This window comes from Ammospiza caudacuta, chromosome Z, assembly GCF_027887145.1.
Source record: "Ammospiza caudacuta isolate bAmmCau1 chromosome Z, bAmmCau1.pri, whole genome shotgun sequence".
Taxonomy (NCBI): Eukaryota; Metazoa; Chordata; class Aves; order Passeriformes; family Passerellidae; genus Ammospiza; species Ammospiza caudacuta.
The window spans coordinates 66422381-66444853 of NC_080632.1; the positions used below are offsets into that span (position 1 = coordinate 66422381).

At 38.9% G+C, this 22473-nt stretch overlaps 1 protein-coding gene across 2 annotated transcripts in view; it reads left to right on the plus strand.

The window, feature by feature from the left end:
• EPB41L4A (erythrocyte membrane protein band 4.1 like 4A) overlaps positions 1-21749 on the plus strand; it is a 116408-nt gene extending 94659 nt beyond the window's left edge. For both annotated transcript variants that reach the window (XM_058823389.1, XM_058823390.1), the window contains exons 16-23: positions 1367-1414; positions 5868-5945; positions 10265-10384; positions 15705-15752; positions 16334-16402; positions 17259-17369; positions 18383-18464; positions 19523-21749. In XM_058823389.1, coding sequence (XP_058679372.1) covers positions 1367-1414; positions 5868-5945; positions 10265-10384; positions 15705-15752; positions 16334-16402; positions 17259-17369; positions 18383-18464; positions 19523-19651 — 685 coding nt within the window. In that variant the 3' untranslated portion in view covers positions 19652-21749. The remainder of the gene's footprint in view (positions 1-1366; positions 1415-5867; positions 5946-10264; positions 10385-15704; positions 15753-16333; positions 16403-17258; positions 17370-18382; positions 18465-19522) is intronic.
• Positions 21750-22473: the final 724 nt, after the last annotated feature.

The following is a 22473-nucleotide window of genomic DNA, read 5'->3' on the forward strand; positions in this document are numbered from 1 at the left end:
GGACAGCAGAGAAGAAACTCACCCATAGTGCATGCTTAGTGACCTCAAATAAATCAGTGTAACTCTCAGGCAACAGAGTTATGTTTATTTGCTCTGTTGGATAGAGCCCTTGTAGGTGCTAACAGCAATGTGTTTCCTGAATGGGTTTTGTCATGTTTTTACCTCAGCCAAGTCCCCTCACTCACTCCCCTGCCAGCACGGAGAGAATCAGAAGGGTAGGGGATAGAAACCTTGTGAGTTGAGAAACAGAGCAAAAGCCACACACCCAAACAAAGCAAACCAAGGAATGAATCCCCTGCTTCCCATTGCTGAGCTGATGTTCAGCCATTTCCAGCAGAGCACACTAAGGGTGACTTGAGAGGACAAACACCATCAGCCCAAACATCCCCTCCTTCCTCCTCCTTCCCCCTCTTTATACACAGAGCCTGATGCCACAAGGTCTGGAATATCCCTTTGGTCAGTTTGGGGTCACCTGTCCTGGCTGTGTCCCCTCCCAGCCACACACCCCCAGCCTCCTCCCCAGTGTGGCCTTGGCTCTGCGCAGTCCCTGCTCGGCAATAACAAAAGCATTTCTATATTATCAACCCTGTGTTCAGCACAACCCCAAACTACAGCCCCATGCCTGCCACTGTGAAGAAAACTAACTCCACTGCAGTCAAAACCAGCACAGTTTTTCTGGTGCATTGCTAGCTTCATTGTTAGAAGGGCTCTTTTGGCTTTGTAAAAACAAAAGAGTAGAGATGTGCAATGCAAAGATCTCTCATATCAAGGAAAGTGTTTGTGCACTGTGCAGCAGGAAATTGTTTTATCACCTGGGATTTGCATTGGGATGATCTAGTCAGTGCACAGTCATGCCAATAGCAAATTTTCTCTTGAGCTACCACATGAACAAAATGTTTTTAAAGTCTTATCTCATATGTGAGACTGTGAAGACTGACAATGGTAGGTAGATTTTAACTTAATTATGCCTTCCTGAGTCTTGGTTTTATTCATGCACTTTCCTTTTCCAACTGTTAATAACAATAACTGTGCTGTTTATGCACCCTATACTTGAGTTAAGAGGAAACCACCACACTCTGCTATGTTGGAAACAGTAGGAAACTCTAAAGAGCAGCATGGTCTGGTTAATTTTGCAAGTCAAGGGTTTGCAATGAGACCTTGAATGGAATCATGCCTTCAAAGCTTATTATAAAGGTGTCCTGAAGGGTTTAAAACAAGCACATGCCCTGTTTTCTCTGCCTGACGTCATACTGGCAAAAAGAAATCCATCAAAAAACTAAAACCCTTTGGGATTTTTATGGGTAGTTCTGTGTATTTGTAATAAGTCACTCTATGACACTTCATTAAAACTTCCTTTATGTCACAGAAAAAATCAAAACAGTGGTGAAGATTCAGATTTAAAGCAAAGGAGAAGGTAAATATACGATCTCTAGCACCTATGAAATGATACTGAAGGTACTGGTAATATTTTTGTTCACTGCATTCTCTTCTTTCCTTCTTCTCCCTCATCTTCCTAAATGTATAAAAGGTTTGTTGTGTTATGACCTTTTTATTTTTTATTTCTTATCTTTTGCTTAAATGCTCTGTGGCGTAGCCTCATCACAGCAGAGTCTTGCAGCACATTGTTACTACCCCATGTCAGAAGCAGCTTGTGAAAATTTCCTAAGGGCTTATCTGCAACTTGAAAGTCAGTTCCAGAACTTCTAGCTTTTGGATTCTGTATCTGCAGATTTGTTTTTACTTCTCCAGCCTCCCTACCCACTTTTAATTAATCTGTTTTGCAAACAAGTGTGCTATCATCTGAGATGAATTGTCCTGCCAGAGGTAAGTGCAAAGGCATATGTAACTCCTGATGGTCCTCTTGCTGTCTTGTACATTTTTTGTCGATTTTTTCTTAAGCTTCTTCTCCCTGCCCCCATCTCCCATTTCAGACTTGACTAGTTTTTACATTGCAAATAAAATGCAGGTGTGAATTTGGTTGTGACCTTCAACAACCTCACCTTTTGACAGATTTTTGCCACATCTGCTTGTCATGACTCTGTTTAGTGTTCCTCCTTGCTCCTGTGCTCCTGCTTGCATTGCTGGAATAAGGAGACAGTGGAGTGCATTTCAGCGTCAGAGGCTCGTGGAGCTTGGGAAGGCGAGGAGGCACTCCCAGGATCTGAATCACTGCAGCAGCACGGGAAAGGAACTCTGGCAGAGATACAAACATCTCAGGACAATCACAGGAAGCCAGAGAAAGTGCTCATGCACTTTGTACTTACTATGAGATAGAATGTTTTTTGGAAGGATGTTAACATTACAAGCTGCCAGTAGTAATCTTGTGATAGATGTCCAGCACATAAAACTGGAAAGATTTAGTTAAGCATCTCAGGTGGAAAGCCTCAGGGCTCAGAAGGAACCTCTTACCACATGTTTGTTATTGTACATTGCAAAAGACCTTCTCCACTTCCTCACAATTTGGCTATTCTCCTCTCATTTTACCCAGAAAAAGACTGTGCCAGAATGTGAGCTTTCCTCAGCCCTCCAAGCCCCCTCCTAGGCAGTATTTGTTGTGTCTCTTGTAAAACTGACTATGACTTCTTTCTGGCTCCTTATGCCAGAGTATATATGTATTCTACCTGCAAAATATCAAATATATTGCATGACAAGGAAAACAGGGGAATAAAGGACAAAAGATACCTTAAAATTGTTAGAGATAGGGATGATCTCACGTATTCTTGCACCTGATTTAGGAAACTACATTTTTCCTACCCATTTTTGGTATTTTATTTGTTTTAATAAAAGATGATAGTTAATATTCAGTGAATGATAATATTCTGACAAACAAGCATGAGCAGCTGCCACTCAGCTGACAGCTCGGGAGTCCTTCTGTCTCCCCACAAATGCTTTCCTGACAAGAAACACAAGGTAATTCAATGAGCAATATCCAAAAGGTGATTCAGATTTTCATTCCTGAAAAGGTAGAGAAAGGCTCATCTTGAGTTTGATCAATTTGGATGTTTTATCTTATCCTTTGCCTGCCATACTGTGATTTTTGGCTGTTTTGGTACCTTATGATATAAATTACTTAAATCACATGAAAAAACTTCTTGTCCTACTGAAAAATGTAGAAGAGTCATGTTAATGACCTGGAAGTGTGAAAGAAAAATGTTGCTCAGACAACTTATTGATGTTGATGTTAGTGGTATATTTATTAAACATCTGATAAGACTGGGCTGGGGAAAGGTATCCTTTTGGCTGTGTTAAGTCTCCTGCAATTCTAAAGCATTTTTATTGCTCTTCAGTATTCCATTGTGCATGAGTGACTCTTTTTGACATAATCTTTTAATCTTCCTTCTTCCTTTGGGATTACAATTTTCTGTATTAACACACATAATTTTTATTCCCACTTTGAGCTTCACCCTGAAGAGGGTATTTTTAGCTGGCAGCACAGCTAACCTGGCTTTAAATTATGAAGTTTGGGGATGACGATGTCACTGAAACTGTGGGAAAAACAAAAAACCCTCAACAAAATTTTTAGTATTAGAGAATCAAGGCATTACTTTATTCTGGGTAGGATGTTGTTCTGACCAGGATGTCCACAGAACAACAGAAATAATTTCATCCTCACATAGCCTCAGTGTGCAGAGGAAATAATTCCATTACGCATGTATTTTACCAGACTTTCCCCTAACTTTATACAGTCAAAACCCCTAGAGATTCATTGGTTCAATGTTCATTGGTTTCAAGTTATGTAGTTCCCAGTATTTGGTTTTCTTTTGGATATGAATTTGTTTTCCTCCAATGCTAATTTGTTCCTCATTCCTATCTTTCCTTTCCCAGACCTGGTGTCTCTGACCATGCCAGGGTTGATATTTAGAGTTGATGGTCATTAATGGTTGTTTATGGTCGTTATCTTTTGTGTTTCTTCTGTGCTACTCTCAGTCTGTTAAGATGTTAAGTTCATCAGGCCTTGCCTAGTGGAACAATGCCCTGAAAAAAACTTCAGTTCCTTCCCCCAGGGCAAAGGTGAACAAACCTGACTAAAGCTATAAAATTGGAAAAAAAATAAAATTTCGTATCTTTTCCAACAGGGAGAAGCTCCTTCTCTGGGGAAAATTTCATTTTACCAGATTTATTTCCTTCATGCAAGCTGGGTTGGACTGATTTTCCTAGACTTTAGCTGTCCTATTATTCTAAGACATTTCTATTTGAATGGGAGCTATTTGAGTTAATGATTTCCTAATTTGGAAGAGAGGGGAGAACAGACTCTATAGACCAAGGGATTTAAAGCCTCAGCAACTTGTTGGAGGCAACTGTAATTCACTGGTATTATGGAGAATTTCATGAGGCTCTCAGGTGTGTCTGAGTGATATCTGTAACAGTGTCCTGGTCATTTAGTCCTAGTCCTCCAGAAAGCAGAATGATGTGTGCCTGAGCAGATAGAACAGCTCCATGCTGCATCTGTGCTGTTCCCTGGGAACAATCTTCTCTCATCCTGTTTGGGCTCTTCTTCCTAAACCATTAGAATATGCACTGAGCAGGTGCTAGTCAGGAACTTCATATATTGTCATTAAATGCTTCCCCTTACCTGTTACTCACACCTAAGAAACTGCTTTGTCTCCTTGGCTTGTTTGAGGTGTAGTTCAACAAATCTGCCCTCTTAGAAATGTCAACTAAGAGTGAAAGAAAACCCAGGAGGCATAAGAAAATATATATCTCTACAAGCATCATCAGGAGTTATCCCCTTATAGGTCCTATTTCGTGGCCAGAGACCTCAGAAGAAAGATTCTGTTTTCCATTGAAGCAAAACCGTCACTGATTCCAACTCAGTCAGCCTAAATCCTTGTAGACCAGCTCCTGTTAACATCAGCCAGCTTTCCTCATTAATCAGCTGGGCTGTCAGTACAGCAGAGAAACATGTCTGTCTTTGGAATCACAGAAATGTTCAGGGTGGGAAGGACCTTTTTCAGATCATCAAATCCAACCATTCCCAAGCCATCCTCACACTAATGAGCAAATAATCCAAACCAGACGGTGATGAGAGTGCCAGCTTTAGCCAGTGATAGAGTGGCAGAGTCCTGGATTCGAGGACTAAAGCCCTGCAATCTGGTCTGTGTTCTCCAAAATGCAGTCACAGATTTAAGGGTCTCAGGTAGTAGAGAGGAGTTTGCCTGTAGGGAGCGCAGCCTTCTTTTTTCCATAAAGAGCAGCAGAATCCTAGTGCTACTGGTGTTTCTTCCATGCTGCCATTCCCTTCAGACAAGCTGGGTTGAGCTGATTTTCTAGACTTTAGCTGTCCTGTTCTTCTAACACATTTTTGTTTGAGTGGAAGACATTTGCACTAATGATTTTCTAATTTAGCATAGAGAGGAGAACAGACTCCATAGACTGAGGACTTAAGAACTTACACAGTTGAAGGGAATAGAATACATAGACCTGTGAGCATTTTGTTTTGCTTGCAAACACAGAGTTCTGAGTAATTTCTGCTGGGTGTACCAGAATCTGCAAGAAGAAAAATGCCATACAGATTAGAGATGAAACCACCTTCAAGAAACAAATTGATGTGGCATTTACAAAAAGAATGCTGAACAATAAAATAATAAAAAAATTTAAAAATAAATGAAACAGTGAAATTATTAAAATGAAAACAGCACTTACCTGATACTACAGTCTGGGTGCACTACTTTTGGAGCAGTTCTTCGCAATCAATTAATAAGAAAAATATAATATGACTTTCAGGTGTAGCCAAGCACTCCAGAGTCTTTTAATTCTGGTTTTCTGAGTAATGTCTTTACAGTGTTGTTCTTTCTTCATTTAGCACTGCAATAATTTTGGTGTTAGTAGATACATTCATCCTGAGATGTTGCTTTTCTCTTCTCCAGGTCACGGTCCCGTTGTAACACCAGCAGTGGCAGTGAATCAGAAAATTCCAACAGAGAGCATCGGAAGAAGAGAAACAGGTGACAATATATTAAATATTTTAGACAGGAATACATGAAGAATTTCATGTCTTTATGAAGACATTAAACACACAAATGGAGATGGACTTTTCTCAGATAAACACAGTAAAAACGGATTTAACATATTTTATGTGAATAGAGTCCTCCTGAGGCAGCTAAAGACCCTTTTCTGAATAAGAAGAGTGATAATTGCCAGAATACATCATTATGCAATGAATTCCTGCTCTCCTGTTCCTTGGGAAGAGCTCAGTAATGAACTACAAGATCAAGTACAGGGCACACTTACAAAAGACTTGTGGTATAAATGCAAATAAAGTGGATAATATCTTGATAATGATATTCTCAGCATATACTTTTACCTCACAAATTCAAGTGCAGATTTTTTCAAGCAGAAAATAAGGTGTTGAGAGGTAAAAATATTTTTAGTGGCTATGAATCTCAATGTTGTTTTTAAATTCATGTATTTAACTGTATAAAGATTTTGTTTTCCAAAATGTCAGGTATGGGCCCAAACCTAAAATGTGTACAGCATCAAGTTTTAATAGGACAGCAATAGTTCATATCAAGTGATGCTAACAAGTTCTCTATTATATATTCTATTTTTCTTGTTGCTGGTATGAAAAAGATGACATAACTACTGATTTCCTATAAATTCCCTTCAAAGCTGTGTATTTTATGTTGCACTGGAGATCACAACATCCTGGAGGTATTTCTGAAAATACACTTTTTAAAAGCACATAGAATTTCCTCATATTGCATAAACACAATGCAAGAGAAGTGTAACTAGACAAAAGAGGAACTGTTTTAAGGCAAAGTTTCTAAGTTACTGTCTGCATGAGCTGCCATCATTTCTTCATGTCTTATATTCAGTGATAAATGATTTCCAGGTCTCTGGAAGGTCTGAGAAATAATTGCATGCTAGATAGTGCAGCAGGAGTATGCAGTATAATTACATTTTCAGCATGACTTGCAGTAGTTAAAGAAATATTAAAAACCATTGTGACACTCACATGGGATGGCATAAAGCACATCTGAGACATGAGATTTCTTTGAAGCTTACCTAAATCAGAGCACAGTCTTGTAGGGTACTTGGCTAACAATAACCTAATGTGCCTGGAAGGTTTATTTTCTAGCTGAAGTTTAAATGACATGTTGAGTGTAGTTTCAGTGATCAGCAGTACATGGTATTTTGTATCCCTTTCTCCCAAAACACTCTTGCCAGGCTTTTTTCTTCTTGTGAAACTCCTTCTGCAGGGAGATCCAGAAGCAAGTGAAAGAAATTAGAGACTGACCACAAGAATGTTTTGAACTGTAAGAAGGATTAAGTACTGCTTATCATTTTTTGAAGAATGAAAGGGCTTTTACCCACACTTCCTCACTTAATGGAAAAAAAGAATTAAAATAAAAAGAAAAAAAGATCCATTTTTTTTCTTGTTTCTAAGTTTTTCATGTTTTCAGAAACAGAAGATGCAACAAAAATGTTAATGTTTGAGCATCTGTTGTTTTTAGGTGATCACTTGAAATCTGACCAGAAAAAAGATCATTATCAGTGTTAGATTAAACAAGTACTAAATGAGCTAGAAGTCTAAGACTTGTTCCTTGTGAGCAGGTGCAGGAAAACAACCAGTCATAATGAATTTTTGCATTTTGTTAGCAGGCATAGCAGGAACATAACAAGCTGGAAGGTCAGAGGCTCTGAGCAGCTTTCCTGTTTTCAGAGATGAGCCAGCACTAGCAGGGTTAAATAGGGCATTATAATGAGGCTTGCAACTGCTGTTACCCAAATTTCTGCTGTTGCATAGACTAATACAATTTATTGCCCAGTACAGTAATCAGGTCCCTGACACAACCAGAAACAAAAGTGGTTTATTTTATTGAAAAAAAATACTGAATATTCACATTAACCAAAGAAGTCAGCTTCTGGTCACATTAGAGTAGAATATATTGTTCACATGACAAGAGATCACTGTGACCTATTTGCCAGAAGAAAACAAATTATCAGAGAAAACCAGAAACATAGATGAGAGCTTCTGAAGGTAGAAAACTAGAAAAATCTTGGGGAAGATCTTTTTACCTGATCTCAGTCTTTGAGGTTTCACTCCATTATAAAAATGTTTTCTCCTAAGCAGATGTTCATATGAAAGTGAAGAAGAACCTGTGATGAGCATATTTCAATTACAGAAGAAATGCATTTGCATTTTCAATGCTGTGGTCAAAATTTATTGTGTAGATAAAAATAGATTAAAGGAGCAGGCAGTGCATACTGAAGCATACTTTCCTTTCTGGCTACACTTAGAAGATGCATCTGATAGATTTAGAGAGTGACTGAATTGTTGAGGCTGGCAGGGACCTCTGGCTGTCCAACCACTGCTCCTGCAGGGCCACCAAGAGCTGGTAGTCCAGAACCATTCCCACACATCTTTTCAGTATCTCCAAGGATAGAGATGCCACCACCGCTCTGGGCAGCCTGTGCCAGTGAAAAGTTTGAAAGGAAGACTGTAATGGGCTATTGGGGCAAGGTCAACAGTTTTTATTCAAAAATATCTTTAAATAGAAAATTAAGATTTGAGCTAAGTTTCTTTCAGCATTTTTTTTGGTCATTTCTGTCACCAAAACCCTAAAAAAATTGCCCCAAATGATTAGAATTTGAACATTGCCTTCAAATAATGTATCTAATATAGAGGTCATGATACCTTGGTCATCTTTTACCTTGTTAAATGTGAGTATACTGCCTTTCTTTGCAACTGCAAAATGCATGTTCTTCATGTCTCCATCTAGCAGAGTTCTGCTGTGGTGCAACAGTGCTTTGAGTTTGCTAACACCACTTGTTTTAATAGCTGCAATGCTAACTTGATATATTTAGATTTTCAGTATTTTTGTGCAAGTGGCTGCTGTGTGTGGGAGGCAGTTGGTGGTGTCTATACCATATGGGATGATTGCTGTTTGCACAAATTGGATTATTTGGGATGAAAATCACAACTCATTACTTGTTGCTGTGTGAGTCTTTCTACTAAATCCTTAGATAGAAGTTTATGTTAATACCTGTCAGCAGATTACAGATATAAAAAGATTTGCTTAGAAATCAAAACCTGAGGTTGCAGTCTTCTCCAGATGCTTCATACCATTTGGTAGAGTTGTGTCTGTTTACAGTAGTTGGGGATTGAGCTCAAAATTCATTATGCATGTGAGAGAAGATCTGATTAAAGGAAAAGCAGAAGCCTGTGTAGCTGGTTTAGCCTGATACAATTCAAAACTCAAAGAGAAAAGTACATCTGAAGTGAAGAGCAACAACAACACACTTTGCATTGCCTACATCTCCAGTGTAATCCCTTTATCTCTGTTGGCTTCTTTGTTTGTTGTACCTGTCAGTCTTCCCCCCTGGCTTCTCCAGTATCCCAGCCCTACCATCCGATCAGGCAATCTACACTTGGGAGATATTTTCCAGGGATGTTTTGAAATCCCTGCTGAATTTTAAATTCACTGCTGTGACCAACATATCCATTTGCTCCACGACCTTAGCACTTCATCCCAGCAGTCATATGTGCAACCTCAAAACTGTGGGAAGCATCTGCCTGGAGGGCTGTGGCATTTGGAATCACTGCAGCCTCCTAACAAATGTGCTGAGTTGACAGGATTTTGATACTTGGCTCAATCTGTAATGCATTCCATCAATGAATTAATGGATTAAAAAAAAAAAAAAAACTATTTAAAAAAAGAAGGAATAAAAGGCAGAGCATGTCATTTAGATCCACACAAGCCATGACAGGGACCAAACCCTCAGGGGAAGGTGCAGGAGTGCCATGAAGATCTGCATGCATCCTGAGCTTTGTTGCAGGTTAAGATGAAAGGATGATTCTTCTGACTGGGGACTTACAGAGAGGATTTTTCCCTGGATTCTAGGAAGTTGCATGCTGCAGTAAAGTGCTTCTGAAAGTTGTAGTAGAAGAACCTTGTAGCATGATGTGTGTCTCCCATTTGGTGCAGATGAGGTAGAGGGGAATATGTAAACAGGGAAAAAATTCCAGATGTTCGCCTGGACTGGGAAGAAGAATGCAAGTTGTGGGTCTGTCCTTAAAGGCACTGATTGTTACATTTTTGGCTCATGCTGTTTCTAAATAACAAATCAGCAGGGTTTTTTTTATATAGTTCTTACACTAATGCAGTATGGGAGTATTAGTTAAAATTTAGCGAGATTGAAGGTTAAATACAGCATGGCAGGAGCAGATTTTGTGGGCAGTGGGGGTGGAAATACCCCATTGCTTCTCAGAGCATCCTGCCCTGAGAGCCCTCAGACTAAACTCTTGGTACCTCTTTTGCAGATTGCGGCAGGAGAATGATATGGTTGACTCGGCTCCTCAGTGGGAAGCTGTGCTGCGGCGGCAGAAGGGGAAAACCCAGGCAGATCCAAACTACCGGCGATCCAGGCACAGATCTCGATCGTACGTAACCCTTGAACCCTTTGATGTGTAAATTAAGGCTGTTGAATCGTGTTAAAGAGCAGGAGGAATATCTCCAGTGTGGCGGTGGCCCTCCGCTGCAGAGATTTTCATCTGGCATACTCTCATATTAGCAGATTTGTCTTTGTGGTCAAATTGCCTTTTTTTCGTGATTTGAATTTTAGGGCACAAATAACGAAGACAGGGCTTTGTAACAAAGCTTCTGAGAAACTCTGTCCATCACCTGGGAAGAAGTCCAGGATGGTTCTGTGGCTCATTGAACATCAGTTCTGTAATGAGTACAGTGGTTCCTCTTTTCTGGGCAGCACGTCTGTGGAGGCATTGAGATTTTACTTGATAGCTGCAAACGTTTTAATGGAATACATACACACCTGTTTAATCATATAATATCTGCAGTGGTGTTCCAAATGAAAGCAGCTGCTCATGTTTCCATGTCAAATTATCCCTGACAAGCAGCAGTCAGTGATATATTGCATCCCAATGTCAGGATTTCCATGATGGAGCCGTACTGCCAGGTGCTGCTGTTCCTGCTTGCAGCCTGTTCTGACATGGTGAAGTTATCAGCTTTTGAAATTAATTTTCTCAAGCTAATGAAAATGTTGATTTCCTTTAATTTATCTTTTTCTTCTAAAACTGCCTGCTTTTGGGGCATAGACACACTGTTTGGTATCACTGAAATCATAGTCAGCATTGAAGTTTCCAGCATTAAAATCCATTTGAGTTCTGTCTTCAGTTGTCCATGTTGCTAGAACTCTGCTGTCTCCAGTTTTACAGTGCAGAGTTTTATTTCTTTATGAGGAACAGAATTTACCTTTAAAGATCCACATATTGGAATTTCTTCTTTAACAGACTTTGCACAGACTTGTTCACTTTCAGCTGTGCAGAAGTCTTGTGTTATTAGGTGTAATTATACAATGATATATTACTAAACTTTAGGAATATTAAAGCTTACTTGTATGGAATCCAGTGAATACAGTTCATTTAATATGATTTTGGTTTGTTTTATTATATGCAGAAAGTGCTGTAAACTAGGAAATGTACTCAGTTAATAATGGTTACATTAAATTTGTAGCCAGCTTTTCTTTTTTACCCACAGGCCAGGTAAATCTCATTGTTTGGACTGCACGGGTTCCCTCTTGTGGTTAACTTAACTTATGAAATGGCTTTGATTTTCAAGCACAGTGACATTGAGTTATATTTCATTTAAACTACTTATAGCAAAACTACATAGATGTTAAGCTAGTTAATCTAACTTAGAAAGAAAAGGTCCAAGAGGAAGCAAAGAAATGAAGAAGTCCTGAAGATTTTGGAAGGCATCTCATTTCTTTTTGCTATTCTTTTAGTTATTCATGAGTTTCTCCTTTTTATCCTACTCTCCAGGTTAAAAAAAAACCTGCAAAACCAAACAAACCAACAATGAAATAAGCCCAAACTAATTTTTGAAAATAAATTTGTAAAAGTTATTTTACTGTTAATATGTAGTACATTATAAGAGAATGTATTTCATTTAGTTTGGCTCAGCTGTTTGTTTACTTGACTGGATACAGTTCAGAAGAAAAGGAAACATAATTCCATAGGTTATGGTTGTTTTGGTTTTAAATGTTGTCAAATGGTCATTTCAACGTGCCCATTCAAAAATTGATACAAACCCTTAAATTTAGTAGAACGGGTAATTCTTTCACAGTAAGTCCATTGTTGCATTTTTAAATGGAGCTTACCTTTGGAAATGTGAAGTAGTGTCTGAAATGTTTGTTACTGTGCCTGGCATAGCGCATTTCATTTGCTTGAGAATAAGTAATATTAATAATTCGTTGTGGCAAGGGGGTGTCTCCTTGGACTTGGGAATAAAAGTATTTGACAAGAATTTGACCTTTCTTTTTCCTCAATAATAACAATAATAATAAATAATAATAATAAATAAACAAATGCAAAGAGCTCCCAATTCTAGTTCCACAGGGTTTATTTTCAAGAGTTCATGTAAAACATCTGTGTAGCCAAAGGGCTTTTTCTAATTAAGAAGAATGGCCATAAAATTCCATGGCTATTTAAATTTACCATTTGTGACTCAAACTGAAATATTAATAAGGGTGCAGATGCAGGCACAAAAATAATGTAGACCTTATTAATGTGTAGAGCTGTTCCAGCTTGTGCAAACGAAATAAAAAATAAACAAAAAACTCCCATGAGATTCATCACTTACTGGGAAGTCCCATTAGGTTTCTTGTGCATTAGAGAAACTGATTAGCATGCAAATTATCCAGAAGGTATTGATTCAGATACTGAGACAGGACAATCTGAGTCCTAAATATCAAACCAGTGAGTTTAAAAAAATTCACAGTAAAAAGATGAAAACAAAGTAAAAGAGGAATTGTGATCTGACTTTAAAGATTTAACAGAAGAACTGCTTTGTTGTGGTCTCTTAAGAACCATACCAACACGGATTTCCTATGCAGTATATGCAATACCTACATTTCATCTTACATTTCACTTTTCTTTTTGTAAGCTTTCTGTCGTTTTACTTTCAAAGGAAGGGGGAACAGGCCTATGGAAAGAAAATGCCTTAATTAAGTTACTTAATCTGCATCATATTTCTTTATATTATTTGGTGGGGAGCTAACCTGAATAAATGCTGTAAGGTTATCCTAGTATGGTAACACTTCTTAAACAGATGGAAAATAACTAGTTGCAGGGTGTGAAGTCTAAGGGAAATTTGGTCTGAGGAATCATTGTATTTAGCGCATTTTTCTTTTTTTTTCCCATGGTATGCCATACTGCTAAATTGGTATTTTACAGGGAAGTATTTATTATTAGTGTAATTGCAGGGATGGAAAGAAGGAAAGTGGCAGAGATCACAGAGCAAAATATCTGGAGCCGGTCACAGAAAGCAGGAAGCACAGTTCCTAGAAAGTGGAGAAATGATGACGTCTTCTTATTTAACCATTCTCTTTCCAGGCTGCCCCACAATTAATATTTCTTACTGTTGGTGAGGCTTCACATGATGCTTTGTGATACTTGAGTCTTAAGGCCAGGTCCTGAACTGCTGTATTTCCATGAATAAGTAAAAGCCATGAGCTGATCAAATGGGTCAGTGGTGTGCCCAGTACCCTGCTTTGTGCGGGGCCTGGGTTAGGGAGCAACCCTGGGGCTTTGCTTCCTCGGGCAAACTAGGGCTTGTAAGCATGACAAAGCCTCCCTGGAGAAGCTGGCATTTTCCAGGGAGCTTTCACATTCCCTGCTGTCTGATTATTCAGCCTCAGAAGAGGATGCCTATCTTTCCGCCCTCAGGGTGATTGCAGGGTTTGCAGCTGCTATTTTGTGAGCAGGAAGCTACATGGGGGCAGAAATCAGTTCAAAACTGAGGGGTGAAAAAGGCTATTAAATGCCACTGAATTTACTGCCTCAGGGAGTTAAAAGCAGCATGGACAGATGCAATAAAGTGAAGTAAATGCAAGAAGAGTGAAGGAGTATTAGCAGTATTGTACTTAGCCCTTTTTTTTCCCATGGGATGCCATACTGCTAAATTGTATTGTACAGCAAAGTCTTTATTATTAGTGTAATTGCAGGGATGGAAGAGGGGAAAATTTCAGAGATCACAGAGCAAAATACCTGAAGCTGGTCACAGAGAGCAGAAGGCACAGATAGAAGTGAAAATCAGAGAAAACTTAATGCATTATAATAAACAGAAACACAAAAATGTTTAAAAAGCTCTGAACACAGACAACAAATGGACTGTAAACCACCCATGCTGTAGCTGTTGCCATCATGAGAACCTGAGGAGCTGGAATGGACAGCAGTTTGTCAAGGACGGGAATCATCCTGCTTGGAAAGTCTTGGAGCCTGAGGTGGTTATGGATTAATTAATTTTAGCCCTACTAGGGAAACACAAATGCTAGGTTGTTTTTCATCCTTTGGTCCTTCTCTGGTCTTTATAAACCAGTTAAGTAGTATCTCCTAGTACTTCTGCTCCTATAAAATCTAAAAAATATCCCAAAACACCACCATTCCAAAATATTCCGCCTTTACATCAGCTGTTTACTGCAATATAGATGTCTCTGAACATTATTCCTAGGCTGATAAGCCAAACATGGTAAAAATTAAGATCTCTGCTGTCCTTCTTGATCTGCATTTAAATTTGGATAATATGCCTCCTAAAGCATCTTTGAATATGTTAGGCCTTTTTGCCTTGAGAAAAAAAATCAGGCTGTATGACCTGATGGTGTAAGACAGTATTTGAGAAACTTTGGGCATGTTTATGTGTGCTATATGTGTCTAAAAGTTGCATCCCTCTCGTCTTAGATAGTGTGGAACAGTCTAGCTGTTGACACTGAGCTTATATAATGACAAGGAAAAGAGTTACCAGATCCGTCCATACAAGTCCTTACCACTGTCTAAAATCTTTACTTATCTATTCCTCTGAATGGGTTTGGGTGAATTCCAAGTGCAGTTTAAACAACAGTGGTGGTTTTGCACTTACCTTGCAATAGAGAAGCAAAAGAAAAGTAAAAATAAAGGGGTTCTAGTTAGAAGCATCTATTCTGTGATTTAGTAGAAAATGCGAAATCTGCCCCTCAGGCTTGCTTTGCTCCATCTCTATGTCTGCAACAGGGAGATTACCATTTTTAGTAAATTCTTTATGTGTGAATTGAATACTTGCTGAAATATTTAGGTGCATAAATAGGCATAGTTGCTATTTTGATTAGTTTGTTGCTGTTTTTTTTTTTAGTATTGGACACCAAAAATTTATAAATAAAGCACAAACCTTTTTTGGAGATGACCAGAAAGAGAGAGGCTGCACTGTGATTGCAGTGGAGTTGTTTCATTCCGGTTTTTCCCAGTGGTGTCCATGGGTAATGGCTGGGATTACTGATCTGTGGCCTGTGCTTCCTTCTGCCCACCAATGGCTCTGTGGGCCACAGGACATTTCTGAGGGCCTTTTTCAGAAGTGTCATTCCAAAACGTGTTGTCCTTGGAGGGATAAATGTTGGCAGCGACTGGGCAGTGATTTGGCTTGGGGAATTGTGCTGTTGTTTATATTTTATGTACACTCTTGCTGAAGGCTGGTGGAACTGAAATTGTGATTGAGGAGGGCCTGTCATTCAAGAAATGACTTTTCAGTTGAAATACAGTGATGAAGTTTAATGAATTTTCTGAGATAACAAACCTTAAAATTGAAGTCACTGGTGGATTATATTTATCATGATTTCTGTGCAGGGTCTGTGCTGTTAAAAGTTATTTGGACAGCAACATGGTCAGACAATGGTTTTCACAGCTGAGCCTGTGTTTTCTCTGTTGATATTTATAGGAGAAGCCCAGATGTACAAGCTAAAGAAGAACTGTGGAAACATATTCAGTAAGTATGGTCCTTGTAGGGTCTGAGAGATGCTTGGTTTGCCTTTAATGTAGTTATTCAAATCCCCTCCACTGTGGCACTACACTGATTTAGTTTCAGTAAATTATGTATGTATTAAGATGTAGAAGATACTGCAGGTCACTGAGTGCACTGAATAAAGATGACCATCGTATGTAAATGAATTGTTAAAGAACAATACATAATTTTAGGGATTTATTCCTGTGTGGCTTCCAAAATATCAATATTGACACTTTTAGTGTGACACCCCATTACCCCTTAGGGAGATATTTAGCAATTCCAAAGCGTGTTCACTGTTCAGCACACATAATATTCATGATATTGTGAAGCAACAAGATCAGATTTGCAGGGAGTTGAGAAGAAGGTGGAACAGGAGGAGACATGCAGTTGAAGCAATCAAGGTGAAGTTATACTTATTTCAAAGTAAGTGTCCTATTTTGATGTCAAGATAGCTTCAGGGCTGACAACAGCTTGTTTTAGTAAATCATTTTAGCCAAATATAATAAAAATTTTTGCACTTCACAGTTAATGTTACATTTTTTATTTTTCCTAATCCTTTATAGGAAGGAGCTTGTGGATCCATCTGGCCTATCTGAGGAGCAATTGAAAGAAATCCCATACACTAAAGTAGAGTGAGTTTGGTCAGAATTTATTTTTTGTGAATATAAAAGCCCACTTTTCTTACTTTACTGTGAAATGTGTCCTACTGAAATAGGAATGGGTTTACATACAATCTATAAGCTCATATCTATTCCAAATACTCCCCTAGGATGGGTTGGGTGGAGATACTAAATAATCTTAAATCAAATATTTTTACTTTTCAAAATAAGAAATAAAACCCATCTTAATCTCTCCTAATATATCCCACACACTCATGAACGTGTCTGTATGTTCTGTATTTCTCCCTATGCTAGCTTTTAAACTTATATTATAAACTACAGTACCAGAAAGAAGTGAATGCAAACAAGAAAATATTTTTTTTCATAAACTTCTTTGTTTTAAATAGTCCAATCATCCAAGGCACTCTTTAATCTTTGCAACCCCTTCCCTGGGTTGTCATGGGCAGCTGCCAGGGCATACCTATTTCCTTAAGAACCAACATCCATTTCGCTGCAATAATTGCCCATTTGGGATTCCAAGTGTCAGTGCAAGCACAAATGGGATCCTGGGTTGCATTATAATGTACTTCCAAACACCACTAGGCAAAAAAGGCTGATGTTAAGGACATATAAATTAATGCATTCTTCATTAAAGTTCCATTCTCAAATATGAGCATGCCAGTTTGTGACCTCTGCTCTCTTAAAGCATTGAATTCCAAGTGCAGACTTCTAAAAAGAAGCATCAGCTCTTTAAATTCAGCCAGTGCAAGAAGAAGCTGTCTGTTATACTTCAGTACGAAATGCGAAGACTCAGTCTGCAGCTGAATTTGTGTTCTGTGCCAAAGATCTGGTTTACCAAGCCCTGGTGTGAATTCTGTGTCTCTCTCAGGACTCAAGGCGACCCCATCCGCATCCGGCACTCGCACTCCCCTCGCAGCTACCGGCAGTACCGGCGGTCCCAGTGCTCCGATGGGGAGAGATCTGTCCTGTCTGAAGTGAAGTATGTGAACATGGTTATTAGCACTGAACTAGTCTAGTGCAGCCCAAAAGTTGACAGAGGTCATGGTGGTAAGAAGCTGCATAAATGTGGCTTGTTGGTGGCACAGGGTTCAGGTGACCCCCTGAATAGTATGTCTTCAGAGTTAAACGTGACGGAAACAACTCCAAAAACATTTATGGTCTGTTCTCAGCCACAGTGGTTTTCTTGATCCATTTGAAAGGAAGAAAAACTGAAAAGGCTAAAGTAAACCTGTCTAGGTCTTTAGTGGTAGGTCATAAAGCTGCTTAGGGGATGAGAGTCTGTGGGTTACTTTCCAAGTAACTTCATCCTTGACAGAGTTAAGATGTTATCTGAGTTAGGCCTGTAATTTTTTTCATGGGAACTCTAGTACAACCCCCTTCATCAATAGGTGGATCAGTCTTCCCTAGAAGGCTGAAGAGTACTGATGAATGGAAAAGCAATAGCCCCATTCTCGGTTGCAGCAAGCCATAAAAACATGAAAAGCAGTCCCCACCTGGAAGGCTAGTTTTAGCTGGATAGCACCCTGAAGGAGGTGCAGCACACCCGTGATTTCATGTGAGACTTGTCTTTGCCATGAGGGTGGCTGCACCCTGGCAGAGGTTGCCCAGAGCACCTGTGGCTGCCCCATCCCTAGAAGTGCCCAAGACCAGGCTGGAGGGAAATCTGATGGGATAGTGGAAGGTATCTAGGCCTATAGCAGGAGGTGGAACTGGAAGATCTTTATGGTCCCTCCAAAACCAAACCATTCTGTTATTCAAAGATGTTGTATCAATTTGGGCTCCTTCCAAAGACCAGGAAAAGACAGGAATGGGATGGGCTATGCCCTGAAGGTGCCCAGAGAATCAGCATGACAGCTTCCAGATGTCCTAAGTCAGGTGATAGAAGGCCTTCAGATCAATAGAGCAGTCTGTATCAGTTTCATTGTTCTTCCTCTGCACAGTTATAGTTTACCTCATTAAAGCAACATCCATTTTGTGATATCATAATTCCAGTGTCAAAACTGATCTGGTCCCTCCACTGCCTGTTACACGATCTTCAGATGGGAAAGTTCCCAGCATCCACATGACTCAACAGGTTAGTGATTGTACATCCTTTTCAATTTTCCTTTTCATTGGAGAGAGAAGTGGAACTCTAGTGCTTTATTTAAGATAGTCTTTGATTTACAGTGAAAAATAAAGATGAGATTTTTTTTTTTAATCAAATTTTTGTATTTTACTTACACTTTGTTTGTATTCCAAAATACATGTGGTTCTGTAGCATAAGCCCCTGTGAACACCTGCTCCAGCTGTTGGAGAACTCTTTCCCAATCTGATGCATTCCTAAGATGCATCTCTGCTTGTCACTGAAGGAAAACTGACTTTTACCACTTCTTGAATTATGCAGATGTGGTTGTAATGCAGGTATAATCACATCATTTATTAATCTCTTTTAGAGGTTGTCTGAAGAGTTTTGTTGCTTGGGCTTGAAACAGTGCTTTTATTTTCCTTTCTCTTTTATCCCCCCCCCCCCCCCCCCCAGTCCCAAATAATTTATTTTTTAGGCTATTGGCATCTAAAAAGGACAGTAGTTGCCTTATGTTCATCTAACTTAATCACTGTCTTTCATCATATATTACACTATCATATCTCTCAGTTTTGATGGTTTTATTGAGCTCAGAATATGAGAAGCAAATTCTATTCAAAAGCGCTCACAGGTCTTTTGTGCAAACACACAAAAGGAGAACCAAAACATGAAAGGGAGAAGGGAGAATTCCAGACACCTAACTTACTACCAGTAATGTTAAAATGTTCAGTGTGTACAAACACCTCTCTTTTCCCTCTGCCCCAGGCTCCCTCACGACAGTGGACGCTAATTCCTTGTGGGTGTTTACTTGCAGTGTTTTGCTAAATATCATCATGGCATTCCCTGAATAGGCAATAGCACAAAGGGGCAGCAGCTGGCAGGAGGCAAGAAGGGAAAAAAGTTCTGTTTGATCAAATAAATGTAGAGACTTTATTATTCCTGATGCATGTGTGTATGCGTATACATGAATTGCCATACCATAGCCTAAGGCTTTCATAGCAAGTTAGCAAAATACAGTGTTTAAATTCTGCTGTATGTTTTCAACAACATGTTTAATTTATGCTCTTCAGAGGCAGAATGGATCTAAGGACAGCCTGATAGAAGAACCATCTCTGCTATCCACTAATAATGTTGATGGAAAACCCAACACTAAGATTGTAAAAACTGTACAGGTGTCACGCTTCAAGGTGGAGACTTGACTGATGAATTGAAGATGGTGAATGGATTTTGGTCTTTGGAAAGTGAGAATTTGTTTATGTGTGCAACAGAAGGAACTGAAGTTGACATGGTGGTCTTTCCTTCAGGACACCTGGCAGTGCAGCTGGCTTGCTGGGAAGACCAAGCAATGGTTTTATCACCAACACCATTCTAGTGGTGTGACTGATTGAGAACAAGCTGCCTGACAGACAACCAAAACCAAAATTCTTTGCAAAACTGAAAGATCAGTAGTTACATTTCCAAAAAATGAACAACAACAAAAAAAAATTGCTGCAACAAAACAGGCTTCATGGTCTGCTCTGTAACTGAATAGCCTTGTTTCAAGAAATGACTGTTAACTGACATGATCAGGATCAGATGTTTCAAGATAAGTAAAATAGTAATATTTTTGGTCAATTGTGCAATACAGTGTGATATGGGGAAATTATCTTCACAATTTATATGGGGATCAACTTATGTTCTGAGACATAAGGACAAATAATAGCTCTTACTAGAGTTATTTTAACCTAGCACAATAACAGACGCTTGTGTTGTTGATACAAACTCTGACTCAACCCATTTTAGCTCAAAAACAGTAGACTCTGTAACATGCTGTAGCAGTGCATTCCAGAGATGATACAGACTTACTTTGCTTTGGGCAGGTTTAAGTGTTCTAAATTTTGAATGTCCATTTGTGTATAGGGACTATATAAATGAACATTCCATACCACAGAAATACATTTACCAACTTGTAGTTGGAAACAGGGGAAGATAAATTGACCCACTGTGTAAAGACAGCTTAACAAGGCACTTCAGTGCTGGTTAAATGAAACTTGTGGAGTAGTATTTAAAACAGCTAGAAGATAGCGCCTTTTTTTTTTTTAAATCTAGATTAGCAAAATCTGTCTTAATATCTCATATAAAATAATCTGACACTTTTCTCTGAGCCATTTCTACTATGTTAAAATGACAAAGGCAGTATTTCAGGTATGAGAACTATAATTTTTTTTCTATTGTCATGGTAGGAATACTAAGTTTTAATGATGCTGCACATTGAGTGGGTTATCTTCTAATATATATCTGAAGTGATGCCTGGTTCTCCTCTTGTCCTATCACTTCTTACATATATCTGAAAATCACTTCTCTGCCTCCCATTTGTCCACAGTCAGCACATGGATGAACTTTCAGGCGTTGCTGTCTTGCTGTAGAGCTTAGCAAAGTCTTTGTGTTGTGGAAGTAATTTTTTGCTAAATGTAATCATTGAACTAAGTACTGAATTTGTTAGTGTCGCAAACAGCTGTAGCAGCTCATGTGCCTTTCTACATCTGTCCTCTCTACACTCGACCCTCACAACCCACAGAGATTTACAGTGATCCTGTGTCTTCCAGTCCAAGCAACACCAGGGAATTGCAGCCCTGTCAGTAAAGCAACACCGCTTGAGAACTGGAGTTAGCATAAGGTGTTTAAGTTACACTTTTACAAGAGGCCTGGGACTACTAATACACATATTAACTGACTAGACTGGTAAGCAAAATGTTGTACGATGTGTTTTATTTTCCACTTTGTTTTTTGATTCTTCATTGTTTCACGATGTGGTCAGGTGGATGTTACCAGCCAGGGTGGCCGCCATACAGTTTGTATATTCCTATCACAGTATACAGTGGTCTCTAGGTTAGCAAGTGCTGCAGGGAAGGCAGAGTCATGTAACAAATAGTTTTCTTTGGTCATTTACTTGGGACAGCTCTGCTTCTACAGTCTCAGTAAACAAATCTAAGGGAAGGAAAGAGCAAGATAAAAAAAAATAATGTAGTAAAAATTCAGTTTTCATGCAGGTTCTTTAGAAGTTTTTGAATTTCCTGTGGATTTAATTCTAGGACATTGTTGGGCTTGGTTTAAAGTATTTGCTCAGCTTTTTAAGTTTGTTAAATGGTTTCATTGTCATTGCTCCAATTTAAAGAGATCCTGTAGGGTCTGTTTATGACCTTCTGTAGTACTGTCAAGAACAACAGTCAAGAAAAGTGCAAACAAAACAAAAAAACAAACCAAACCAAAAAAAAAAAAAAAAAAAAAAAAATCCAAACCCAAACCACAACAAAAAACCCTGATCAACCCCTAGGAAAAAAAAAATCACCATGGCAAAATGAAGAGCATCACAATCTTTTTGGAAGGCAACTGAAAAATGACAAAGTATACAAGAACTGATTAGTATCAGCAACGAAAGCTGCTCCTTGTTCCTTTGAGAACATATTCCAGCTTGGAGCATTACAAGCTTATAGTTTGGTGCTTTCTAATCATTACTATTTATTTGCTATCCTTACCCAGCACAGGTAAGTATCACATACCTACTACTGCAGGGGGATTTGTGTTATTGAGAATTATCTGTACATAGTGTACCTATCTTGCCAATCTTTAAATATTGATCAAGGTTTATATCAAACCTCATGCTTTTATGTATGCTTTCATCTTCCTGTGGGCCTTTTGTGTGTTATTGCTGGATACCCTCAGCCAAACGCATGGTATTTTACTTACTGCACTACATCAGAAAATAGCTTGTCTAGTCCAGTAGTGAAAGGTTTAAATTCTCAAGTCACTGGAGAGTTGTTTTGTAATCAAGCCAACTATTTTGCATTTAGAAGAGAAGTTTGCAGAGAGAGCCCTAGATTTGAGTTAGTGATCTTCTCCCTTATGAGACTATGTAGGAAGCAGGTTTTTAGCCAGTCTGATGTTAGCCTGGGCCACTACAATCCAGTTTTGTGTCCACAAAAGACTAAAGATACAATGCCTCTATTACACATTTTCCAAATGTTTTGTTGTGCCAAAACAA